The sequence below is a fragment of the Vanacampus margaritifer genome, chromosome 2, assembly GCF_051991255.1.
Source record: "Vanacampus margaritifer isolate UIUO_Vmar chromosome 2, RoL_Vmar_1.0, whole genome shotgun sequence".
Taxonomy (NCBI): domain Eukaryota; kingdom Metazoa; phylum Chordata; class Actinopteri; order Syngnathiformes; family Syngnathidae; genus Vanacampus; species Vanacampus margaritifer.
The window spans coordinates 41163604-41190045 of record NC_135433.1 but is presented as its reverse complement, the minus strand read 5'-3'; the positions used below and the strand labels follow the sequence as shown (position 1 = coordinate 41190045).

General features: G+C 38.6%; 1 protein-coding gene across 2 annotated transcripts in view; it reads left to right on the top strand.

Annotated features, from left to right (window-relative positions):
• Positions 1 to 26442, top strand: part of atp1a2a (ATPase Na+/K+ transporting subunit alpha 2a) — a 66558-nt gene that overhangs the window by 30822 nt on the left and 9294 nt on the right. Inside the window, exons 12-18 of one of the 2 annotated variants that reach the window (XM_077556086.1) lie at positions 88 to 197; positions 3176 to 3351; positions 6988 to 7124; positions 8385 to 8535; positions 9844 to 10012; positions 14848 to 15002; positions 26201 to 26324. In XM_077556086.1, the coding sequence (XP_077412212.1) occupies positions 88 to 197; positions 3176 to 3351; positions 6988 to 7124; positions 8385 to 8535; positions 9844 to 10012; positions 14848 to 15002; positions 26201 to 26324 (1022 nt within the window). Of the gene's footprint in view, positions 1 to 87; positions 198 to 3175; positions 3352 to 6987; positions 7125 to 8384; positions 8536 to 9843; positions 10013 to 13023; positions 13204 to 14847; positions 15003 to 26200; positions 26325 to 26442 lie in introns of those variants that run through there. The other variant, XM_077556087.1, reaches the window with a different exon arrangement.

Below are 26442 nucleotides of genomic sequence, written 5' to 3'. Positions count from 1 at the left end.
AACTGTTTGAACTGCCGGCTCTATATTTCACAGTCTCATTAGCAAATGTTTTTTTTTTTTTTCTCCCCCGTCTTGATTTGTCTCTAGGTGCAGCACCATCATGATCCATGGCCAGGAGCAGCCCATGGACGACAACTGGCGGGACGCCTTCCAAAACGCCTACATGGAGCTGGGCGGGCTGGGAGAACGAGTGCTCGGTAGTGTTTTTGTTACCCACCGGGGAGTCGATAGATAGGGGCGGGAGGGCGTCCATTATCTTTTATCATCTCCTCGGGTAAGAGGCTAGTTGAGCCAAATGTCCCTCGTAAGAAGTGCGCCGTCTTTATCGCTGCACTTTATCCAAATGAGAACGCTCGCCGCTCGCCGCTCGGACGGAGCCAAACGCTGAGGAGACACAAAATGTTGGAGACACGTTTACAGCAGCTGCACATATTTATCACCTGCAACGTAAATCTATTATATAAAGACTTAAAGGCTATGGCAGACGACGTCATTGATTAGTAGTGCGAGAAATCTCACTTTGGATGCAAAATATCGCAATAAATTACAAAGCCTGGAAGTCATGTAAGGAACTTTTCTTCACTCAATATTATTTGATGACAATTTTGGGGGATTACAAGCACATTTTTAAATTACATTGTATGCGACCTTTATTTATTTATTTTTGTTAATAATCCCATATTTATATTTTATAATGTTGTTGTAGTATTACACAAGGCAGAAAATACATGTAATATCTTTATTCCAAACGAATGATGACTGCCAACCCATCCGTCGCCATTCATCAAATAATGATTCATTCCAATTTAATTGTAAGAATACATAATTAGGTTGTTTGTCTCTGTGTGCCCTGCGATTGGCTGGCAACCAGTTCAGGGCGTACCCCGCCCACTGCCCAAAGACAGCTGGGATAGGCTCCAGCACCCCCGCGACCTTTGTGGGGAATAAGCGGTTAAGAAAATAGATGGATGGATGAATACGTAATTATTTTCATCTGGCTGTATTTTGTTTTGTTAAAATCTTTTTGTTAATTAATTTTGTCTTAATTTTGAGTGTATTAAAAAGTGTTTATTTTGTGTTTTTATTTTCGATACGTTAAAAATATAAGTATTCCTAATAGTAAAAAAATACAGTAAATCATATTTTATAATTTCATTAATGTATGTTAATTTAATTAAAATTTTATTTATATTAATTAACAAATAAATTTATTAATAAAAATCAATAATTTAATACATTTCATTTGATTTGATCAGATTTTAGGTATTTATTGTAGAAAAATATGAGGGACTGATACCAGTACGAGTGTTCACTCTTTCAGTTACACAATGATGCTGAGTACTTTTGATTTATAAAATTTCATATCATAACATAATGACAAAAATTGTCTTTCTTTCTGATGCAGATGATGATTTGCCAATGTGTCAAGCGGGTGCAGTATAGTGCCAACTAGTGGCGAGGATAACTTTTTTTTTTCTTTCCCTAAGCTGACTGATATGAGCAGACTCCATGAGTAGCTTGATAGCAGTGGCGAGCGGTGACCTTTTAGAGCGGGCATGATGGCGTTAGCTGAAAAATGTGGGGGTATTTTAATTATTTTTTTAATTAATATTTTATACCACTGTGCTGATATAAAATTAAAGCGGAAATATTCAGGACTGACGCAGGTTGATGCACACACACTGTAATGTAACGAGTTCCGTGGTGAGTGAAACGACACAATAACATGCCCACAAATTTGCCAATACGTTAGAATTGACAGTATTTGGAACTGGCTCGTGCTCACGAAGTGGGCTCAAACCGGGAGAGGAAAAAAATGACATCGCAGCGGAGCCACAAGCAAATAAATCAACAGTTTGCTAACCTGTGGACAGCCAGCGAGACATTTTTGTTTCTCGTACGTCCTGGCTTGAAAGTGACGGGATGAAATTCTTCGCCGTTTTCGTGATGACTTCTTCAGGAGTAGGACGATCACTTGAAATGATATTCTTCTTTTCCTCAAAAGTTCTGCAGGAATACAACACTCATTGTCGTGACTCGGCGATGAACTGAACCACTGACTGTTAACCGCAGCACATTTCAAATAACCCAATTATGCGCATGTGCGTTGTCAGATAAGCTGCTTTCCTGCCAGCTTTTTGCCGCACGTATAGAAACAAGCTCTCGGAACGAAGACAACTTGATTTCTCATTGCGCATGCGTGAAACAAGCTGTCGGCCTTTCAACTCTCTCCGCGAGGAAAAACAGAACTAGTTACACAAGAATTTACGATACGATACGATATACTTTTATTTTCCCCGTAGGGAACTTTTTCCTGGACTCCGTCCAGCTGCAGTTTACAGTAAGAGAAAACAACAGAATAGAAAGATATAAAAAATATTTAAGACCAAAACAGTAGAACTAACGTATTGTATAATAGAGGACACTGACAGATAAAAAATTTCAATGACTTTTATTGATGCACTGCATTTATAGCGCATTATGACTGCTCGCCACTGCTTGATAGTGATACCGGATATCAACCGGGCCCTAAATACTATTATACATATGTTTATATGCAATACCTCCCTTATTTTTTTTTAAATAAATAAATATATAATTTGATTTTTGTCACATTTTATTAGTTTTTTTTATGGTTGTATAATGACTATGAAAGACTTTTTTTAAAATATAGTTTGTTTGTTTTAAAAATGTATTTTTATATTATAAGTTTCCATTTGTTTAAAAATATATATTTTCAGTGTTTCTCTTAATGGGTGTGAACTCCCAGAATCATTGGCCTAGTACAGTTCATTTGTGTTTAACTTGTAGGTTCCATACATTTACATTTAATCAAATTTATTGCAGTACATTTTTCGATCCTCACATCTAATACATTTTAATTGAATCATTATTGACAGTTTCCCCCCCCTATTTAAGATCAATGTTTATGTTCAAACTAAATGTAGTTTTTAGGATTAAAACCTCTATATTTTAATGTTGTCATGATGCTGTTACATGGAGAGCTTAGTATTTTTGTTAGGTGGTACTTGGTGAAAAAAGTTTGAGCAACACTTGTTCAGATGTCTGAAACCGAAAGTAATACTTCAGTTAAGTTCAAGTCACTTTTTTGTCCATCCATCATTGCGTTCCAATCGCAGCAACATCCCGGTGTCTGTTTTTGTCCACGTGGCAGGCTTCTGCTACCTGAACCTGCCGGCGTCTCAGTTCCCCCGAGGGTTCGCCTTCGACTGCGACGACGTGAACTTCCCCACCGAGCAGCTCTGCTTCCTGGGCCTCATCTCCATGATTGATCCGCCGCGCGCCGCCGTGCCCGACGCCGTGGGTAAATGCCGCTCGGCTGGCATCAAGGTAATTGTTTTTGTCTTCCGTCGAGAGGAAAGACGTTCCCCATGGCGTCATTTAAATACTGATGAGAAGCGTGATCAACCTTTGAAAGGGTCCTCAGAGACTCCGTGTCTGTCATATATATATATATATATATATATATATATATATATATATATATATATGTATATACAGTATATATATATATATATATACATACATACATATAGACGCGTTCATTTCTTTTGTGGGGTAGCACGCAGAATGCAAATAAACATGTGGGCGGACGACACATGTTGCATTTAAAGCTCAAGCATTGAAGATTTTCCACACCGGTTGAGGGCTTTCTGTGATGTTGGTGGAAAATGAAAGTGAAGCGTGTCACAAGGTTTCCTCTGAGGGCGTTCTGCTCCGACAACACTTTGTAGAACCCGGTTGGTGCGTTATTGTGACTGACGGCAAGTGTTGTTATCTGTGTGAACGACTACTTCTGGAGAAACTATAAGTCCACAGATTTTGAAAATAAACTATAGTCTACGGAAGCATGTTGCATTCACTTGAAAAAAAAAACAACTCCTTTTTTTCTGACTAATTTTTTGGGGGGAGCTTTGTTTTTTTTTGGAGTATTTTTATTTTCTGTTTTTCTAAATATTTTTTTTCAGTTTTACTGATTTTTTTTTTCTGTCATAAAAATATTCAGAAAAACAGGCTGAAAAAAATTATTCAGAAAAACAGGAGGAAAAATTACTCAGGAAAATTAGGGGGGGTGGTGGGGGGGAGTTCGGGGGATTATTCAGAAAAACAGGGAAAAAAAATATTTAAAAAAACAGAAAAAATATATATTAAAAAAACTGGGAAAAAAAATTGTCAGAAAAACAGAGCTGTTCTGTTTTTCGGAGTATTTTTTATTTTTTACCTCTGAACTCCAAGTGACTTGTTGTAGACTCGCTAATAGCAGAAGCGGACACTTTCCCGCATACCTCCATATGCAATAAGATGGTCATGTTTACTTAATGGCTCTCAATAAAGGAATGAATGTGTATACTGTATTGTGGTTTGTTCTCTAATCTCTGAGGGAAAACCCCTTTAAAAAAATATTCAGAAAAACAGAAAAATTATTATTTTATGAAACGGGAAAATTACTCAGAATTCTTTTTTTTTTTCAAAAAAACTGAGGAAAATATATTTTTTTAAAACAGAAGAAAAAACCCTAAAAAAACCCAGGTAAAAATATATTCAATAAAACTGAAAGTTTGTGAATGCAATACGCTTCCGTAATAGTCTTACTCAAAATATTTAATTATAAAGTGAACCGCGTAGCGGTTCGCGGATTCAGGTCCGCTGTGGTATTAAAAAAAATATATTATATATATATATATATATATATATATATATATATACATACATACAGGGTGTCTTTACCATTTCAAAAATGTATTAAAAATGCAATTGATTAGATATTTTATTTAGATTTGTTCTATCGTATTCAGCGTTTATTAAAGGTTTTTTTTTACCTCTTTTAATACACTTCTTCATGGGCACCATTAGTTGCACGAAGCACATCAAGACGGTACTCGATTTCTTGCCATGTTCGCTGTAGCATAGCCTCATCAATTGTGGCAATGGCATCAGTAATCCTTTGCTTAAGGTCAGTAATGATAAACACTGAATACAATAGAACAAATCTGAATAAAATATCTAATCAATTGCATTTTTAATAAATTTTTAAATGGTAAAGAGACTTTATGGACACCCTGTGTATATATATATATATATATATATATATATATATATATATATATATATATATATATATTTTTTTTTTTTTAATTAATGAACCATATCCTTAAAGGGATACTTGACTCATTGCGCCATCTATAGCAGTAAAAAGTTAATATTTTGTCCAGAAGGAATTCGATAACTTCATTATTTTTCATATAGAAATAATATCTTTAAAAACAATTTTTTCTACTTGTTGTCGACTGAAGATGACATCACCTGTGCTGAGGAAGTAGGTAACGACAAATCATGGCTCAGTTTGCTGACAAAACCCAGAAAACAGGTGAACCATGATTGGTCGTTACCTACTTCCTCAGCACAGGTGATGTCATCTTCAGTCGGCAGCAAGTGGGAAAATGACCTTTTAATGGTATTAATTGTATACAAAAGATAATGTAGTTATCAAATTAATTCTGGACAAATACTAACATTTCACTGCTGAAAATGGCTCAATTAGTCAAATATCCTTTTAAAAGTACAAAAGTTAAACACAAAAATGCTATGAATTGTCACCAAAATTCACACGTACATCTTTACTCATGTCAATTTCAACCTCTGAAAATATCAAAAGAATCGCAGCAGCTTTTATTTTATTTTATGGACATTAAGACTTTTTCTTACCATGCAGTGCACCCCTAAGTTTGCAAACTCGTAGGCTTTATTTCAAGGTATCGGCACTCACGACTGTGGCCATGTTACGATCAAGAACTAGAAAGGAGAAATTTGAAATATAGAAATTTTAATTAAATAAAAATGCTGTATTGGTATATATACTGTAGGAATTTCTTTAACATTATCAGTCATTGATTTTTGGGGGTAAATTTGATCTATCAAAAAAGTACTAGTGGTATCAGTACTTGGTATCGGTATCAGTGACTACTCAAGAGTTGAGTACTTGTACTGGTATTGGTCTGAAAATAAGTGGTATCTAACATCCGGCTCATATAGTGGGAGTCCACTGTATATGTAACATATATGAACAAAACTATGAACATTTTCTTCTTAGCCTGTTTTACTGCAAAGTAGTCAGTCAGGCCTTGAATGACAAATAACAGCTCTGTCTTTTCTACTTTTGAAAAGTTGCGTCCTTCTACACGCAGTGTTTACAGGGCTTGGACAAATAACCCTTCGCAGACATACATCGTCTTTTGTAAAGCCTCCTCCACAGCACCGAGAAGGCCTTTTAAGATTTATGCCTCCTCTTACATCCTCGGATATGGAAGGATCAAGTCAATATTCTTTCCATTGTTGGGGTTTCGTTGGCTATTTGCTAATCAACAAATCCGGTTACGGCCGTGTGCTATTTGTACATTGAACATTTCCACTTATTTAAGCAGAAAATATCTAGAATCATGTGCGTGTCAAATAATTGTCAGAAATGCTGTGCACATTGGAACACAACAAAGTTTGTGCTATTATTTGTGTTGCTTTGGAACAAAAAACATCAATCTTTTAAAAGTCTCAGCTTTTTACTGGAGATTTTCTATGGATGTGGTGGGCGGTCCCTAAACCAGAAAGGGTTAGCTGCAAAATCCTCAGTGGACATCACGTCATGACGTTTTGTGTAAAACTAATTTAAATCCACACATCTCTGCAAGTTGTTGCTTATCTCCCACTTTACCTTAAAATTCTAAATGATCACAAACGAATGGGCATGCGTGACATACCCGTCACTGCTGCTGCGGGATCCCTTGGTTTTATCACAGCGCTGCTTTGGCCACACATCACAGTTGTTTTTCACCAAAGCACTTGTGGCACTAACAGCTCCATTCTTGTCAATTCAGCTGACTGATGGGCCCTGAAGGCATCGCGTTGCATTAGTAGCAGTTGTACGAGATGGAAGGAAGTTGAATGATGTCGTGACGATGAATGTGCGCTCAGGTGATCATGGTCACTGGCGACCACCCAATCACGGCCAAGGCCATCGCTAAGGGGGTGGGCATCATCTCCGAGGGCAACGAGACGGTGGAGGACATCGCCGAGCGCCTCAACATCCCGCTCGGCCAAGTGAACCCCAGGTACGTTTTGGGCTTCGTCTCCATGGCTGTATTAGTTTGTTTAAGATACAAGTTGTTCGGTTGATTTTTTTTTTGATGGCTTTGACTTGCAAGCAAAAAAACTACTCAAGTAATAGTAAGTAAATTCTGATTTATGCTTTGACTTGCAAGCAAAAATTTGAGATGCAAGTGAAAAAAACTACTCAAGTAGTAGTGAGTAACTTCAGATTAATGCTTTGACTTGCAAACAAAAATGCGAGATATAAGTGAAAAAAATGATTCCAGTAACAATGAGTAAGTTCTGATTTATGCTTCGACTTGCAGGCAAAATTTGTGAAAAAAAACTGCTTAAGTAATAGTAACAAAGGATTTATGCTTAATCTTTTTAATAGCGCATGAATGTCAAATAGTCAAAAAAATCTACTAAATATGAAATACACATTCAAATACTGCACAAAAATAACATTTCATAAATAATATTTTTGTAAATTAAATAACAAACTAAGAAAAATTCAGCCACAATAAATGTTCTTACATTCACTTTCTAAGTTAATACACGTGAAACAGCACAATTTGAATTCTACCAACTTACATCTTTATCTTCAGTACTGTGCATACATTGTGGCTTGCTTTTCTCCCTGCTCGTTTTGAGAACGCACAACACTTTCGAAAGCAAAGAAGAGAAAACTCCCGACTGGTCTGAATGGGTCGGTCAGAGAAACTGCAATTTGCGTTCAGGTGCTGTAGTTGACCTGCTGGATTTGTTCCACAGAGCATTACATTTTGCAAACGCGTCCCAAGTGGAGTTCTTGTAGGCTGAAATGCCGACAGTTTTAGGCTGACAAAGTGCATGACATCCACTTCTTTAAATTGGGGTGAAATAGAGCCTATTTGTAAGTTAAATGTGTATCTCGACCAGTTTTATGTAAATGAGTCACTTTCAGACTGTGTGGTCATGTGACTGACGGACTCCATTTGATTGGTGAAATGGAGTAAAGTGTCACAAGTTGGACTGATGAAACAGAAGATGTGACAGGAAGTTTGTCAATTAAAAAGTTGTATTCAAACTACTCTGAAAAGTACAATTGGTGCAAAAAGTTACTTTAGTAAATGTAATTGAGTAAATGTAGCTCATTACCATCCATGTTGAATTTGAATAGTGCTATACTATATCAACTATATAAATCTAATAAAATATTTTTTATATATATATATATATATATATATATATATATAAACTTGCCTTAAAGTGTGTACTCTCTCCCTTATTTTCCACCCCAGGGACGCCAAGGCCTGCGTGGTCCACGGTTCGGACCTGAAGCACATGAGCTCCGAGTACCTGGACGACCTGCTGAAGAACCACACCGAGATTGTGTTCGCTCGAACTTCGCCGCAGCAGAAACTCATCATCGTGGAGGGATGCCAGAGACAGGTAGGGGGAGGACGTTGCGAGAGGGAGTGACCGAGTTAGTGTCCTTGTGCGTCTTATGTTCTGGGTCAGGAGCCATAGAGGACAATATCAAATCTTCATTAGTATTGGACTGTGTGCGTATGTGTGTGTAAGTATCCCTGTCCGTTTATACTTTTTGAGACCCTGTTTCGTGTCAGGCCACAACTCGAGTGTGTGTGTGTGTGTGTGTGTGTGCAAATGTTTATTAGGGGTGTGCCAAAAAATCGATTCTCATTTAGTACGATTCAGAATCGATTTTAAATGTCCCAAAATCAATTTCATTTAAATTATTTTATACTGTCTTGCCTTTGTCTGTGTGTGCCTTTATTTGGAGCGCTGTTCATGTTGTACCCGATTTGGCCACTTAGGGGCAGTGTGGTTCCACGCGGTCTAATACACTGTTAAGTTGTAGTCACATTAGAGATTAGAAGGGAAAAGTCACGATCAAATTATTCCAATAAACGTTATTTTTTGCAGTGTGAAGCCGTTCTTTTGAGTGATAAAAAAGCCGCGAGTAGCGCGCTAATTAGCATTAGCGAGTCAGACTGGAGTAGATCATTACAATTCCTTGCACATCTTTAGATTGAAGCAAAAATCATTGTCAATCAAATCATTGTGAATCAAAAATCGTCCTTAATCGAAAATCTGAATAGAATCGCAGGACCAAAAATCGGAATCGAATCGAATCGTGAGACATTCAAAGATTCCCACCCCTAATGTTTATGTAGTGCTCTTCTCCATGAGTCCTTATGGAGAATGTCTACGTGTGTGGGTGCGTGCTTGTGCATCTGTGTGAATGTTGTCGTCTTGTGGCTGCATACCAATGTATGTATCCATTGAAGTGTGTGATTGTGTGTGTTGAATGTAAATTTGTTTGTTTGGAATGCACTTGAATGTCTAAACTGGACATTGCGAATGAAAACAGAGGTTTTGTTTGGGTGCATGTGTGTGTGTTTGTCTATTATTTCATGTCCTCGAAGTCTTATTGTGAGTGTGTATGTGTGTAGACAGTGATGAATAGCCGCTTGAACATAATTGTGTGTACGTGCGATATTTTAATCTATGCCTGTGGCGTCTGCGTGCGGGCACACTTGAGGTCAAACTCCAATTCCCCTCTCGACTTCCTCTCACTGTGCCCACTGAATGATTACGACTCAATTCCATTCCTCATTTAATCTCCCCCGAGACTTTTCTCCAAAAGACGTTATTAAGAGGAAAGTGCGGGGGCTTAAATCATGCCACTTATCTCACTCTACTTGACACTTTTTCCCGCCATCTGGGGGTGCGCAGGGAGCCATTGTGGCCGTGACGGGTGACGGCGTCAACGACTCGCCAGCCCTGAAGAAGGCCGACATCGGCGTCGCCATGGGGATCGCCGGCTCAGATGTGTCCAAGCAAGCGGCCGACATGATCCTGCTGGACGACAACTTTGCCTCCATTGTCACCGGCGTAGAGGAGGGTGAGTGATTGGCAACAAATTTATGGGAAAGGCTTTGTGACATTGTTTCAGGCATGACAGGATGCATGAAAAGGTCTTGAACGAGAAGTCGACCTTAAACATTTCTTGACAATAATATGTCATATGTGACCTCACTCGTCTAAACATGACATTCTGATTAACCCCTAGGCGTTATTGTGACCATTTTTTGGCTTTTTGTGCCATTTCAAAATAAAATATTGCCCACGGGTTAATATTACATGTGTGGAGTATGAGTTATGAAGCAAAATCCAGCTGTTTTCATCCATCTCGGGGGACGGCCATTTTGCCACTTGCTGTCGACTGAAGATGACATCACAGTTGCTCAGGGCGAAGGCAATAACCAATCACAGCTCATCTGTTTTTCTGAAACTCAACCGTGATTGGTTGTTGCCTGAGACCTAAGCAACTGTGATGTCATTTTCGTGCGAGAGGAAGTGGCAAAATGGCCGCCTTCTGATATTGATTAAAAAAATGTTGGATTTTGTTGCTTAACTCAAATCCCACTAACGCAATATTAACCAGAATATTAGACTAGTGGGACTGCACAGAACATATTATTGTCAAGATTTTTTTGGGGGGGGGATTGATGTCCCCTTTTAAGACTCATGCATGAAATTTAACAGCAAATCCACCATTTTGATTTGAAACAGCCATTTCGCACTCTGTCATACCATAAGAGAAGTAAAAAAATAGCCCTGGTCATTAGTTTCTCGGATCAAAACAGAATTTGGTGTACCTGTCTATCACAACAGGACACGTCAAAAAGTCTTAAGAAGCTATGCTTGAAATTGAACAGGAAGTTGGCTATTTTGGTTTGAAGCGGTCATTTTTGCATTCAGTCACACTCCTTGGAAAGTTTGAAAAGTATTAGTCACTGGCACAAGTTTCTTCAATCAACAAAAAATTGGGTGGGCATGTCTTTACTAATGAGTCTCAAGGACCCATGCTTAAGATTGAACAAGAAGTCAGCCAAATTTGTTCGAAGCAGTCATTTCACACAATGTTGCACCTCTTGGAAAGTTAGAAAAACAATTGTCTCTGACACTAGTTTCTCCAATCAACACAAAATTGTGGGAAGATATGTTATAACAGGATGTGGGAAAAAGTCTCAAGCACCCATACCGGTTTGAGCAGTCATTTTACATTCATACGCACCCCTTGGAAAAAATTTTAATACAAATTTGCAGTTTTCGCTAATCGATACAAAATTGGGTGAACATGTCTATTTTAACAGGACACACCAAAAGTCTCAAGGACCCATGTCCCAAATTTGAACAGAATAAATGTGGTTCAAAACTATGGAGGACCAAAACTGCCAAAATTCTAAATATATAATTGATTAAATAAATAAATAAATAAATGACTAAAAAGGAAAATAAAAACTTTTACAAAATTTTATTTCTTTATTTAGTCATTTATTTATTTAGAGTTTTGGCAGTTTTGGTCCTCCATACAAAACAGCCATTAGCAATCTCCTCCTCGGAAACTTGCATAATTTAAAAAAAAAAAAAAAAAAAAAAAAGTCAACACGCAAATAGACTTCTCCTTTGCCGAGATATTCCATCCTGCCTCACAGGTGTGCCATATCAAGATGCTGATTAGACACCATGATTAGTGCACAAGTGTGCCTTAGATGCCTACAATAAGAGGCCACTCTGAAAGGTGCAGTCTTGTCTGGGGGCTCGAAAAAAACAGTCAGTACTCACCAGTGACGTGCAGCGAGCTCTAGGTTTGGGTATGCAGGCAGTCGCAAATTGAGACGCACACACCAATTACAAATTCGTGTGTCGGCAGGCGAGTGTACAACGTATCCTAGGGTGACCATATTTTCATTTCCCAAAAAAGAGGACACTCAGCCTGACCTCGACTTACTTGATACTCAGATACAAGATGCCATACTTTCAAACTATTTCAACATATGCCGCCTATGTATGAGTAGAAAATAAAACAAAAAAAACATTACTCTCTTTTGCAGTCTTACATTTTTTTTGCTCTGCAACTTCGAGCGGGGTTCGTACCCATCATCTCCCGTGTCGTCTGATCAACATGGGAAATATCAACACTAATGGAGAAATATTTCACCATTTTCACTTTACCAACAATTTCAAATTTTTTTTACCCATCAGATCGATAAATTCCTCACACACAATTAAAGATAAATATGAGGGTGTTCCACTTCCAGCATTTCCAAATTTTTCCATGTGGGATTTCAAAAAAGGGTCAAATTGGCTTAACAGTTTCATACATCCCAAATAGTTACCATTGTGGACATCACCGAATTGGTAGATGCTTCCTCTGACAAAAAACAAACAAACAAACACATAAGAGCAGTACTGACATTCATAGTTCAGAATCCACCACACCGTGTTCAGCTGACTCGTTAATAAAAACTATCAGAAAATCCTGATGCAGAAAATGCTGATTTAGCTCTTTTTTTACCACCCCAAAAATTTGTTGCCACTTTGAGGGAAATTGCACAGACATTCTCTTTGTACACTTTCCCCATTAGTTAGTGTTCATGTAAAGTGCGTTCTGGAGAAAAAAACATCTTTGGTGTTAAAAATCCTAGCCAAGTATGCACGCACCTTGCCTTCGACAACTAAAGGGTGTCCCCATCGAGCAGGATGTGTGTCATAAGGGTCGTCCGAGTCCGTGTCCCCTCCTACAGCAGCAGCAGGACGAACCGGATCCTCTTGAGGAGTGGCTTCATCTTTGTCGTCCTCTTCCTCCGTCAAATGCTCCGGGCTCTCCTTCCCCGGACCGGCTGGGCGCTGTCGCTGTCGCTGCAGCTGGTGGTGGCGGCGGCCTCAAGTGTAGTTGTGGCGGCCCGTTTGCCGATTAGGCCCGTCTCACCTCCCACCTCCTTCTTCGCCGAAGCCCGCGTTTTTTGCGTCTTAAGAACCCAGTGAGCTTGGGAATTTTGCCCATTAGCTCTTTGTCACGGCGCTCTTTTTCCTTTGTTTTTCGGTGACAAAGCTGTCTGTCCTCGCTCGCCATTCATTCCATTCGGAGTGGGCGTGGTTAGTAAATTGGTAGAGCGGCGAAGTGACTGACAGAAAGTTGAACAAGTGGCACAACAGTATATGAAACTGTTAAGACTTCTGGTAGGCCCTTTCTTGGGACACACCCTAATACGACCACAGCGATGAACGAATCATCTGCGGCCGTAGGTTGGTCATCCCATGCATGATTGACAGAAAAATTAACAAATTGTCTTTATTTTAATTTTATTTTATAATGATTCTTTTTTTTTTCTGTAGAGCTCAGTATTGTTCATTCGATTTGACATGTCATCATTGCTCTCCTTTTTATTTTTATTTTTATTTATAATATATATATATAATTTTTTTTGTATGTGGGTGAGAAAGTGTATGTTCATGTGTGTGTGTGTGTGTGTGCGTGCGTGCGAGTGTGTGTGTGTGTATTCATTAGTTCACCTAAAACCTTTTAAAAAAAAATCCCATACCGTTCACCTAAACCAAACACCTAGAGACATCTAAACTTATTTTATTTTATTATTTTAACTCATTTTATAATGATTCTGATGACGACTGTAGCCCAGGTAAGCCCGTGCATTAAAGCGGCCTTGGCGAACACGCATCGCTACGCGGACAGAGTTGAGAGAAGCAAAGTAGCCGTGTACCTTCAGGAGGATCATTTTTGCAGCATTTTTGCCTGCAGGCTAGACGAAGTAATGAGTCATTTTTAATTGAGGCATGAAAATCACCAAATGTTGTCACTTTTAAACATATAGGTAGTGTAGGCTTTCTGAAATAAAAGAAATAATTAAAATAAATAGAAAAAGCCGAACAGTTTCAACTTTCATTTCAGCCTGGGGTAGGCAGTGCCTACCTTGCCTATCCTGACCGCACGTTACCGGTACTGACAAAGGAGAAGTGCTCACAATCACAGATTTCGACTGGTTTGTGAACAATATTTGAGCGAAATGGTGATATTTTGTACGTGGGAAAAGTTTTAGATCTTTGAGTTCATCGCATAAAAAATGGGAGCAAAAAGTGTTTTTTACTTTTGTTGAGTATAATTTTACAAATGAAGTGATGCATCTTGATATTTATTGGTTAAATAATTTTTGATAGTTACTGTGAGAAGTCATTGACATGATCGTCATCTTCACACAGATGAACATCATTCATTATTAATAGCATGTAATTCATGATCATTTGAGCAAAGTTGTTATTTTACAAGTACGTATCAAACTGGTCCTTGGCCCTTCGCATTAATCAGTACTCAATAAGTAGCTCTCAGTTTCAAAAAGTTTGACCCCTGCACTATAGACAGATGGATGATGCTAAATTGCAAAGCATTTTAGCCTACACGGTAGGATGTGGGTGTAGCCTTTGACACCAGTTTCACCAATCAACATAAAATTTTGCGTGGGTTGTAAACGTTGTAGTTTGAGCTTTTCAAACTCAATGAGCTAACACATTAAGGTTTTCCTGAAGTCACAATAGCAAAATGCTCCTCCAGTAGATAAAAAAAAATAGATCCCGGGTGGCACGGGGATTTCTTGCATGAGCGTAGAGCTTGCATATTTATGATCAAGCCTCGCACACTGAGGGGACTTTATGCAAACAACAATATAAAGAGCTTTGTAAGGAGAAGGGGGCTGAGGCGTTCCACAGGAGACTGCCGTCTAATCTAAAGTGGCGGCGGTGGCGGCTAATAAAGTCACTCACTCCGGAGGCAGACGCTGTGCATTTTCAATTTACTTCAAGTCTCAAACACCAGGAAAAGGAAAATCCAGACTTTATTACGAGGATTGTTATCCCACGCTGATGTCTTTATCGCTGCAGGGCGGCTCATCTTCGACAACCTGAAGAAGTCCATCGCGTACACGCTGACCAGCAACATCCCTGAGATCTCACCCTTCCTGCTCTTCATCATCGCCAGCGTTCCCCTTCCGCTGGGAACGGTCACCATCCTCTGCATCGACTTGGGCACGGACATGGTGAGTGCCGGGAACATCAGCGGAATAATAATGAAACAAGGCCCTTGCACCCCCTTGTTCATGGCAAATTCTCAAATGCTCTGCCAACAATTAATGACAGAGGCACGAAAGCTTGACTTACACATCTTTTTGATTTGGGGCTCAGTTCCCTAGGAGGAGGGTGTGAAATTAACAAGGCCTGGAATTTGGCCAAAATAGCTACTTTGAACCAAAATAGACAACTTGCTGTTCAACTCAGAGGCTGGATCCTTCAGAGTTTTCCCCATGTTGTTATGATACACATGTCCGCCCAATTTTGTGTTGATCAGAGAAAGTGGTGTCCAGGTGCACCCTTTTCTAGCTTTTCCTAGCTCATTTTTTTCATATTTTCCATGGGCCGCGGCTACAAAATTGCTGCTTCAGACCAAAATGTCCGACTTCCTGTTCATTTATTAGCATTGGTCCTTGACATTTTTTTCATACGTTCTGTCACGATTACTTGTTGATCGGAGAAATTGGTGGCTGGGGCTAATTTTTCAAAATTTCCAGGGACTGCTACTGAGTGCTAAATGGCTGCTTCAAACCCAAAAGGCTGACATCTTGTTCAATTATTAGAGAGGGTCTTTGAGGGTTTTTTTTCATGCGTTCTGTCACGATACGCGTCCACCAAATTGCTTGTTGATTGGAGAAACTGGCGTCTGGGGCTCATTGTTTCTAAATTTACATGAGTTGCTACGGAGTGCAAAATGGCTGCTTCAAACCAATGGCCGACTTCCTGTTTGATTATTAGCACGGGTCCTTGAGTTAGTTCATGCGTTCTGTCACGATACACGTCCACCAAATTGCTTGTTGATTGGAGAAACTGGCGTCTGGGGCTCATTGTTCCTAAATTTGCAGGGGCAGCGACTGAGTGCAAAATGGCTGCTTCAAACCAAAATGGCAGACTTCCTGTTTGATTATTAGCATTGGTCCTTGACTTTTTTTCATATGTTCTGTCACGATAACTTGTTAATCGGAGAAATTGGTGTCTGGGGCTAATTTTTCAAAATTTCCAGAGGCAGCGACTAAGTACAAAATGGCTGCTTCAAAACAAAATGGCAGACTTCCTGTTCAATTATGAACATGGGTGTTTGATTTTTTGTGTGTGCGTCCTGTCATGATTGACATGTCAAACCAATTTGTTGATTAGTTAAACAGCGACGGGGGCTAACTTTCCAGGAGGAAATTGCTGAGTGAGATTTGCAGCATGGTTTTTAGGACCCCTAAAGGGCCCTCGGCGCTTGCCAAAATATGAATTGTTGGGCATGTTGAGGCCCCCAAAAGGTGATTAATTCATTGACGGACAAATATCAAGCAGCCACCCACTGAATGAACAATAATCAGTCACCGTAAAGACAGCCGAGAACAGACGGTGTAATAGAGACCAACATGGGCTCAATTAGAAATTCAAATGAATTCATGCCGACTAGACGAATTGAATCTACAATCCAGATTCATCCAGAGAGAAGACAACGTACTTTATATACGTACGTAGTAAAAATCTGTTTGTCACACGTGAACGTTTGCTTTTGTAGTATAAAGGCTTTGACGTCTCCGAGCCAGAATCAAATGTAGTCTTTGTGACTCACTCCTTCCTTTGACGTCTCTTTTCTTCTCCGGTGACGGCTTTAGGCCCGCAGACAAGCGGCGTGCCGACAGTCTCTGGCGACGCCGACACGGGAAGCACAATGGAGGGAGAGTGAAATGTTTTAAATGTGAACTCTGAGTGTCAAGCTCTCGCTTTGTTCCTGTTTGTCGCTAATGGAGGTCGGCGCAAAGCTCGCCACTAACCTGTCCCGCTGACAGACAGCGTTTTTTTCTTTCTTTTTTCTTTTACCTTCAGGGCACTCATATTCCAATCAGTCCAATGAGACAACAGTTGGGGTTGCTTCAATGCAGGCCCACTGGATCTCTCGTACATCCACTACCACGCGAGATTTACTACTTAAAAGGCGCTAACCGCTAAGGTTGGCTAGTTGATTCGACTGTGGCGTTTAGAGTTTGATGTTGACAAGTCTTTTATGACATGTTTTTGCTTGAGGAAGTGCAACAACTTAATTGATGTCAATTGTCTTTGATTTCTCAATTTGCACCTTTGGGGGAATAAAGTCAAGCTCGAGACGGATTTTGAAAAACGTTTTGGAATACACAATCCAAGTGGAAGGAGAGCAGGGAATTATAATTATTCCACTGGGCACAAAGAGGTCCACAATTACTTGTTTCATTCCCAACATATGGAACATTCTGCTGTGGAGGATTTTTTTTGGGGGGCTAAATGTGAAACACTACTGCATAGTAACTAGATATTTGGGCGATGCATAGTTGCCAAGCTTTTTTGCCTTTGGCGTCTAATGTAATTTGGTTTCAGTTTCCTGATCATCTGCAGGATTGGACAAGAAAGAAGCGATGAATTAATTTCGGGAAAATTCAGCCTGCAATGTCAGTTTCGTTTTGGAGGATGACATTGGGTAGACATGTCCATATAACAGGATGCATGAAAAAAAACTTGGACGTCAACCACAAATATTTGACAATAATGTGTTCTATGCGGCCCCACTAGTCTAAATACAATATAAACAGGCCAAAGATCAAGATCCTGTTCCTGTGGATGGGAAAATCACAACACATCAATAAATTAATTCAAATTCAACAAGAGGGCAGACCTCCGCCAAGGCCTAATCAAAAACTAGAACTGCCTTTTAATTATTTTTTAAAGAGGAAGTCAACCACCCCAAATGTTTTTGACAATAATATGTTCTATGTAGCCCTACTAGTCTAAATATGGTATTCTGGTTAATATTGCGTTAGTGAAATATGAGATAAGCAGCAAAATCCAGCAGTTTTTATCAATATCAGAAAGTGGCCAATTTGCCACAGGTGAGCTGTGATTGGTCGTTGCCTGAGCAACTGTGATGTCATCTTCAGTCGACAGCAAGTGGCAAAATGACATGCCTGAGCTGAAACTGAACAAAAAAGTGGCCATTTTAATTTGAAGCAACCCTTGCATTGGAATATTAGAAAGAAAAAGCCCCTTAACACGAGTTTCACTGATCAAAACAAAATTGGACGGCCATGTCTATCATGACAGGACGTACGCAAAATTCTCAAAAACCCATGGCCGAAATTGAACAAGAAATCGGCCATTTTGGTTTGACGCAGCCATTTCCAACAAATTTCAGGGCTTGCACTTTGACAAACCCCTTTCTATTTAGGCACTAGTTTTTTTTTTGCAACTTATTTATTCTTATCTTTGAAGCTACAAAAATCCATCCATTTGGTTGCCAACCAATCGCTGACTCAAAAAAAGATTCAATATCTAACACAGATTATAGCTCGCAGAAAACTACAAACATTGGCTTATTAACATAATTAACACAATTATCATGTAGTTGTGGTCTTGTCTCATTTGCTCCCAGAAAATCTATAAATAGGTTATATTTTAAATATTACCATGCTCCCAAAGACATATTTATACGTCTGATGTTTTTTTAATTTTATTTTTTAATGCTAGGGCATACAGAAGGCTTTGATTCAGCCTCTGAATGGAAGAGAATGCTTGAAGCAATGGTAGTTATTACAAAAACGGCCAGCAGGTGGCAGCAAAGTATAAGAGATCAAGCAAGGCCATGTTGAAAACGATCTCATTTACCCACAGTTCTAAACAGATTTGTGAATAATGATGAAACGTATATTTATTCTAATGCTAATTTCTTCAAAAGGGAAACCGATAGAAATATACTCTTTTTTTTTTTTACTGATGAAAGAAGAGATTCTGATCTTTCTTTTGGTCGGTACCATGTTCTTATAGCAATAGAACACAATATTCTGTGAAATCTGTCAAAATCCACTAAAACAGAGTGAAGGGGGTTGCTTCAGTGAAAATGGCTGAGTTAATGAGTAAACCTAAACACTATACGTTTCATTACGCTGTTGTTAAAGTAACATTATAAATCACAGGCGTCATTACTTTGAAATTCCAGGAGCTAATATTACAATATGGAATCAACTCAGTTGTCATGTAATCAATTGTAGCTTTTCAAAGGTGACCTTGTTGGTTTCTCGCAGCAGGACATTTTGTTCTTGTTGATCAATATTTGTTCGGCTGTCTCCAGATCAAAGTCCTGTCATAACAGGAGTGAAGTTTTAAACGCAACTAAATTGTGTTTTGCTTTAAAAAGAAAGCAAAGGGGAAAAAAAGAAGTAAATAAACAGCTCACCTTCAAAGTAAGACGTCAGCATGTCGGTGAGAAGCGCTGGCAGTGTGAAACAGCTGGACGTCGGCTTTGAAGTGTTGCAGGCGCTAAAGATCTACCGTGAATTACAAGAAGTGAGGCGGACAAGTTATATTTGGCGAGTCGCGTCTTCACGGACAAGGAAATGTGGGGGGTTGGATCGCCACCCCTTCACTTTGAGGAAGGAGAACCCAGTTGAGAGAGCGAAATCTCAGCCAGTCAGCGTCATTTTATTTTATTTTTTAATGAACAATAACGTCATCAAATGATAATAAGAACAAATTCAATCAGTGGTAGCTTCGATTTAAATGGGGACCTGCTATAGGGACCTTAGGATGCTTAACAATAGCTCATGGGGGTAATTAAAATCTGTAAATGTGAGTGTGTGTCTGTATTCATATTGTGAAAAGTATTTTTGGTGAACAGATGGTGCTGGAGGAGTTTTTTGTGTGTGTGTGTGTTTTTTTTTTTTTTTTTTATGTTCAGGGAAGCAGCATCACAGATTTTAGTAGAGAGAGAGAGAGAGAGAGAGAGAGTTCTAGAGTTGGGGGTGTGGGGGGTGGCAGTACAGAGTTAGACAAAATCCAAGGCGATTCCAATATGTTGATTAGAAATTGTCTCGTAATATGCCGTTGAAATAAATAAATAAATAAATAAAGCAAAACAGACCGAGTCGTTCCTTTGGTGTTTGTTAAGGATTTATTGGCCAGCTAATTATATTCGGCATTTTGATGTATCTCAGTTTAGAACTTTTTTTAAATGGTATTTTTTATTTGTAAATCCGATGGTCGATAACGATCATTTTCAAACTGGGTCTAATAGGGAGACTTGCCAAGTAGGAATGTCAATTCTCATTGCTACCATTGTTTTTAACTGTGCATGTGACAGACAAATAAACATCTTGAATAAAATATTTGCTGCTGAGCCTGGGAGCTCGCTGCACTTTTGTTGTAGGTTAGAGTTATTAATCACCCAAAAATATTCTTAGCATTAATAATGTATTAACGCAGATTAATCGCACTATTAATTTTGACCACAGATTATCCTTTAGTTTGACAGCAGATGGTTACATTAAAGGTAGCACAGGTTGTGTTTGAGCAATTAACTAACTACATGCATTAAAGTAAAGTAATGTTTGTGTATGACATTCAGAATATTTTTTCATGTTAAACTATAGTGGTCATTTTTTTCTCATTTTAAATTATGCAAGTAATTAACTGATTAGAAAAAGAGGAGGATGAGCGTGTGCAGTGGATAAGAAATTTTGAAGACGTCGTCATAACATTAAAAGTCGAAAAAAAATTCACACATAACAGGTGCTCTTTAAATTTGGTGGGCAAGAAATGTTGATTAAAAAAGCCTTTTTAATTAAGTGATACATCGTAATTACTCAAAATTACAAGATGTGATAAATCTGATTTAAAAAATTAATCATTTGACAGCTGTATTATTGATTTGATAATGCTTACAGCTAGCTTCTAATCAGTAGCCACTTACGTCGGAGACTTCTGCCGTATCATACGATGACTACGTAATTAATTAGTGGTTTCTTAGCGTCCTAAATTAGCAATTTAATATGAGTTCGGAAAGTGTTATGTTGATGTTGGTTGCAACTTTAACTCTTTGACTGCCAAAAACGTTAAATGACGTTTAATAAAAACCTACGGAGGGCCGCCAAGGACGTTAAAAGACGTTCTCCAATTTTTTATTTTTGGAAACGGGTGGAGGAAAGCCTTGGCCAGCTGTGGTGAAAGTTTCAAGCAGATCTAGTTAGCCTAATGACTATTTTTGGCCCCTAGATGGCAGCAATGACTCTCTTTTGACAAGATTGGGTAGGCGTCAGTAGAAGACGTGAGGCGGAGCTAGAGGGGACAATGGCTGGGGAAGGGAAGAGAACATGGCGACCGGTTGCAAGCAGCTCACGCTCGAGCAGTTTTTTTCAAAGACGAAAAGCATCGACCAACGCTAAAGAGCACATTGATGACGACGATGATCATCATCGATGATGATGATGGTGACTCCGAGGTTGGAAGCATTGACGCGGCAGTAGAAGACGTGAGGCGGAGCTAGATGGCTAAAGAAGCGAACAATGGCGACCGGTTGCAAGCAGCTCACACTTGGGAATTTTTTTCAAAGACAAAAGGCATCGACCAACGCTAAAGAGCACATTGATGACGACGATGATCATCACCGATGATGATGATGGTGACTCCGAGGTTGACGCCGAAGTTGGAAGCGCTGACGCGGCGGCTATGACGACGTCATAAAGGTTCACGGGCTAGCGATGCCAACACCGGAAAACGCGGAGCACAACCGAGCACGCTCAGGCGACGTTCAATCGGACGACGAAGAGTACCCCGAGTCCAATGCATATTCATCGGAGGAGTGGGTACAGTCTGCTACTTGCTATTCCCCGGAAAAAAAGGCCGTCTGCACGCAAAACGGACAATGGAAAGTGAAAGTAATCTGTTGTGCAAACCCTGCTCCCTCTCCTTGCACGCAGGAGAGCGTTACAAAAAGAAAAACTGTATTTGAAACATCCACATAATTGTAAATAGTACCACAGTTGCACACATTTGTAAATAGTTTGCGAAATTGTTTTGTCAAATTGTTACACTGTTGAATGGAAATAAACGTATTTTGCAATCTAAAAACACTTTTTCATTGTTGGTGGTGGTGTATTACAGAAGTAAAGCACTATTTAGGTGTTTGTGGCATCATTCATGGACAAAAAGAAGTGTAGAATTCACTAGAGTGCATGAAATAACATCGTTTCACAAAAAGCTCTTTTTCTCCGCTTTTTGTTTCAAAACAGAGCATTTCGGTGAAACTAACCATTTTCTATTGTTGATTACTGAAGAACGGAATAAGGTAGAAACAAACTTTTTTTTTCTGATGAAAGCTGAGAGTCCAATCTTTCATTTGGTAGTCATTCAGTCAAAATGCTTAAATCGGCTGGCACTGGCGACATCCCGTTTCTGAAAACGTCTGGCAGTCAAAGAGTTAATGTCAATCAAAACTACGACAAAGAAATCCTAAACGTCTAAAAGGTAAATTAAGCTAGCCATTACACCACGACGTGGGCCAACTACAAAGTAAAAGTCTACTAAGGCTATTTGCATTGCCGTCAATGTATTATTTAGCAAACTTTATTTTGCAGTTTTTCCACCAACCAATGCGCGGATTGTGCGCGATCAGAACTGTGGGGGCTGATAAGAATCGACCACGGATCAATGACGATCCGTTGCACCACTAATGACTACTAATAATCAGTATTCAGTAGTCAGCCCTGAGAAGAAATATAACATAACATAAACTATTTCTAGTGTTTGTCTAATGCAGTGGTGGTTGAAACGTTGACAATTGGTGGAATTTTGACCTATAATACGTTGGTTGAAAAGTGTATAGTAAGTTTTGCTACAAAAAAATGCAAAAAGCCAAAGAAAAAGCAAAAGACAGATGTAATGTTTGTCTCGCATGATGGCAGTTAAAACGTTGACATTTCCTCCCCTCGAAAATAACGTTCGGATTCCGACTTCAGCGGCTGTTCCTCCGCATGCGAGAGAACATGTCAGCTGAAAAAAGAACAACCTGGCAGATATGCCGGGTTGTTAGCAGTTTGTCAACATCTTTCCGTTCAACTCTGCAGGACTGCGACGGCTCGATCTAGCTTTGCCGGTGACAAGCGACACCCTCGGATATTATTTTTAGATTCCGCTGGAAAGCAAGGGGGGGGGGGGGCATGAATTAATTCAATGCCAGCACTTGTAGCACATTTGGACATTTTCAAGACCCATATGTTGTGTTCAATGATTATTTATATACCAAATCTACTAAATGAAAGACACCCTTTTGACCAGAAAAAAATGTTTGATCCTGCTTTTTTTCTTTTACAATCAGCAGTGCAAAAAAAGTAGGTTGCACGAAATGCAGCCTGAGATCAGCAAACTGTGCTGATCTCATATCTAAAACGGCGCATCGATGCCATCTACTGATGGTTGTGCGTCAGTAAAGTTGTTTCCAAGTTTGAAATTTACCGTGGACCAGCATCAGACGCTCCCCAACCCACCCCAAGTGTCCAAGTCCACTTGTCAATGGCAATGGCTAATTTGAACACAATTATTTTAATTTTAAGTCATTTAATTAAAAAAAAATCCCCAAAATTATCTCTAATCTCTCTGCAATCGTAGTTATTTAAACAGTTTTTAAAAATCCAACACTACATTTTTTCATGTTCAGCAAATTTTTTACTTTTTTAAGTTAAATTGTATTTAAGTATAGTATTCTGAAGACGAAAAACCACGGCCTTAGTTATTATTATTTTTGACTGTATAATAATGTTGACTGTTATGATGGTACTTGGAGAGCTGAATAATTTTTGAGGTTGTACCTATACTTTCCACAAAAAAACAATTAGAACCATTGTCTTGAGATATTTGTCATTTTACCTTATTCCTCTGATACAACCAATTTTGTATTGTAGCCTCACTCACAAAAAACTTTTAATCTTATCACTTTTTTTTTTATTGTGGAATGAAGTGTGCCACACTCAAGTGAGGGGAAAAAAATCTGTCAAAAGTGAGCATGTTACAGCATCAAGGTCGGGGTGGCGCCAGTCATCATCAAAGGATTTGTCGCCCGCCCTTGTGTGTCTACTTTAAATCCACCTTAACGCGCGGAGATTGCCTGCTCGCCGTCGAACATATTGTGCGCTGATATCAGCTCAATATCTTTTATTACATGCGCCTTTCTCGCTCTTCTGGTGTACAAATGAAATGAAGAGCAGGCCATAATAGGAAGTTTCGAGAAAATAGGAAAATTATTTTTGAATATACAAAATGCTTGACTAGGGGGAGTTGGTAAACTTTTGTGTTCAAGGACTGCATCTGATTTTTTTTTTTTTTTAACAGATGCTTAATTCATAGGTGAGGTAACATACAGTTGAGGACAAAATTATTAGCCCCCCTACAAAAATGTCATTGTTTTTAATGATATTCCCAGTTACTTTTAAATAGAGTGTTGTAGAGTAGATCTTTTCTTCCGCGTGTTCGTTTTCTTTCGGGTAGTGAGAATGTTGGTTATATGAATACAGGCTGGAGATCGATGAACAGTTCCTTCAAAGCTTTTATACAGAATATTCCGGGCACAAGTGAGTTACAGACAATGGCTGTAGCTTAAGGTTTTCTTTCAAAATCTCCACCTATTTTTTTTCTATGTTTAGGATTCCTTCCACCTTGACAACATTTGCAGTTCCAGATGCACTGAAGCATCCCCACAGCATAATACTCCCACCACCGTGTTTGAATGTGGGGAAGGTATTCTTTGGGTGATATGCCTCTCCCTTTTTCTCCCCAAACATAAGAAGTGTCTCTATGGCCAAACAGCTTTAGTTTCGTCTCATCAGACCACAGGACAGGTTTCCAGTGTGCATAATCTTTCTCCAGGTTTTCCTGAGCATACTTAAGTCTGTGTTGAAGGTGTCTCTTCTTGAAAAGTGCAACCTCGCAGTCCATTCCTGTGCAGAGCTCTGGTGATTTTCTTCTTCAAGAATCTGTCTTCATTCCTGATGTGGACAAGTCATTCGCCAGTGTCTTTAGACACATCTCTCAGTAGTTTTCTTTGAAATCTTTTGCTTTCTTCCTCTGCCAGGCTAATTCTGGACTGTTTGTCTCTCATTGAATCACTGGATTACACTTCTCACTCCAGTTCTTGACACTTGAAAATGCTTTGATGGCTTTGTTTATCATTCTCCTGCTTTGTGTGCATCAAATAATACCCTTTTCTCAAGTCCAAACTTATTTCTTTAGTATTTGGCATGGTCATTTTTCAACAGACAGCTCAAGGACCCAATACTGAGGCTTTTAAAACACTTTTAAACTTAAACTTGAGTCAAATCCCCTGATTCACCTGATCACCTTTAAGTACATCACCCGTGAAGTTAAATCACATCACTGCACAAAAGCGGTTCGTGCAATGACTAAATAAATGATAATTTCTTAAAGGGGGCTAATAATAATGTCACAGGTGTTTTTTGTTTTTTCTTGATTAATTCTGATTTGGTGTACAAATATTAATAATTTGTGCCTTCTCAACAAAACTAGTATGTCCAGATATGCTATGCTGAAAATTCCTTAGTCTGTAAAAAAAAAAAAAAACTTGGTAAAATCTTGAAGAAAAAGTTTCATGATGTCCCTTTGGATTTTTATTTATTTATAATTAATTTAATTATAAATAACATAATGCACATCAATATCAAAATGCACATATACAAATATTTTGCAGATATTTTGCATTTTATTATCTATAATAAAATATCTATCCAATTATTTATTATAATAAATATGAAAATGCTGAATAGATAAGCATTGTTTTACTTTATAGTTATATTGTTACATTTGATACAGTTAAAAATTAAATGCATAAGTTATATGACATTGTAATGTAATTTCATTATTTTAGGTCAATTAATTAATTAGTTATTACATTTATTTAAAAAATATAATGTGTATGTATATTTTACAGGCAAACATTGTACTAATATTTGCTTTCATAATAAATTAACCAATTATTAAATAAAAAAATATATACAAAAATGTCAAATGTGCTGGACATGGCTACTAATGTGTTTTATTTTCATATTTACAATGAATTAATTAACTTAAAAAATTTTTTTTTTCAATATAATAGATTACCGCACAGTAACACATAAATGTCATTTAAAAATGTTTTGTTGTATTACTTACAATAAACTGATAAACCAATTATTTAATAATATTAATGAAAAATAGATATATGTATTGTATTGTAATTGAAATAAAAGACCTTAGTAGTGGTACTACTACTACAACCACTACTACTAAATAATGATAATATTGTAATAATGATAGTTATGATAACGCCCATCTGAGTTTTAGAGTGCTAAACCTTTTCCCCGTTTTCTTGCTCCAGGTTCCTGCCATCTCATTGGCCTACGAGACGGCGGAAAGCGACATCATGAAACGGCAGCCCAGAAACCCCAAAACGGACAAGCTGGTCAACGAGCGACTCATCAGCATGGCCTATGGCCAGATAGGTGCGTATGCGTGCCGGCTGTCAATCAATGACCAGCAGAACATAGCCGCAACCATTTTGTACATTTTAGAAATTGAACGCAATGAATGGGCTTCTCAACTGCGCGTTAAGTGCAGTGT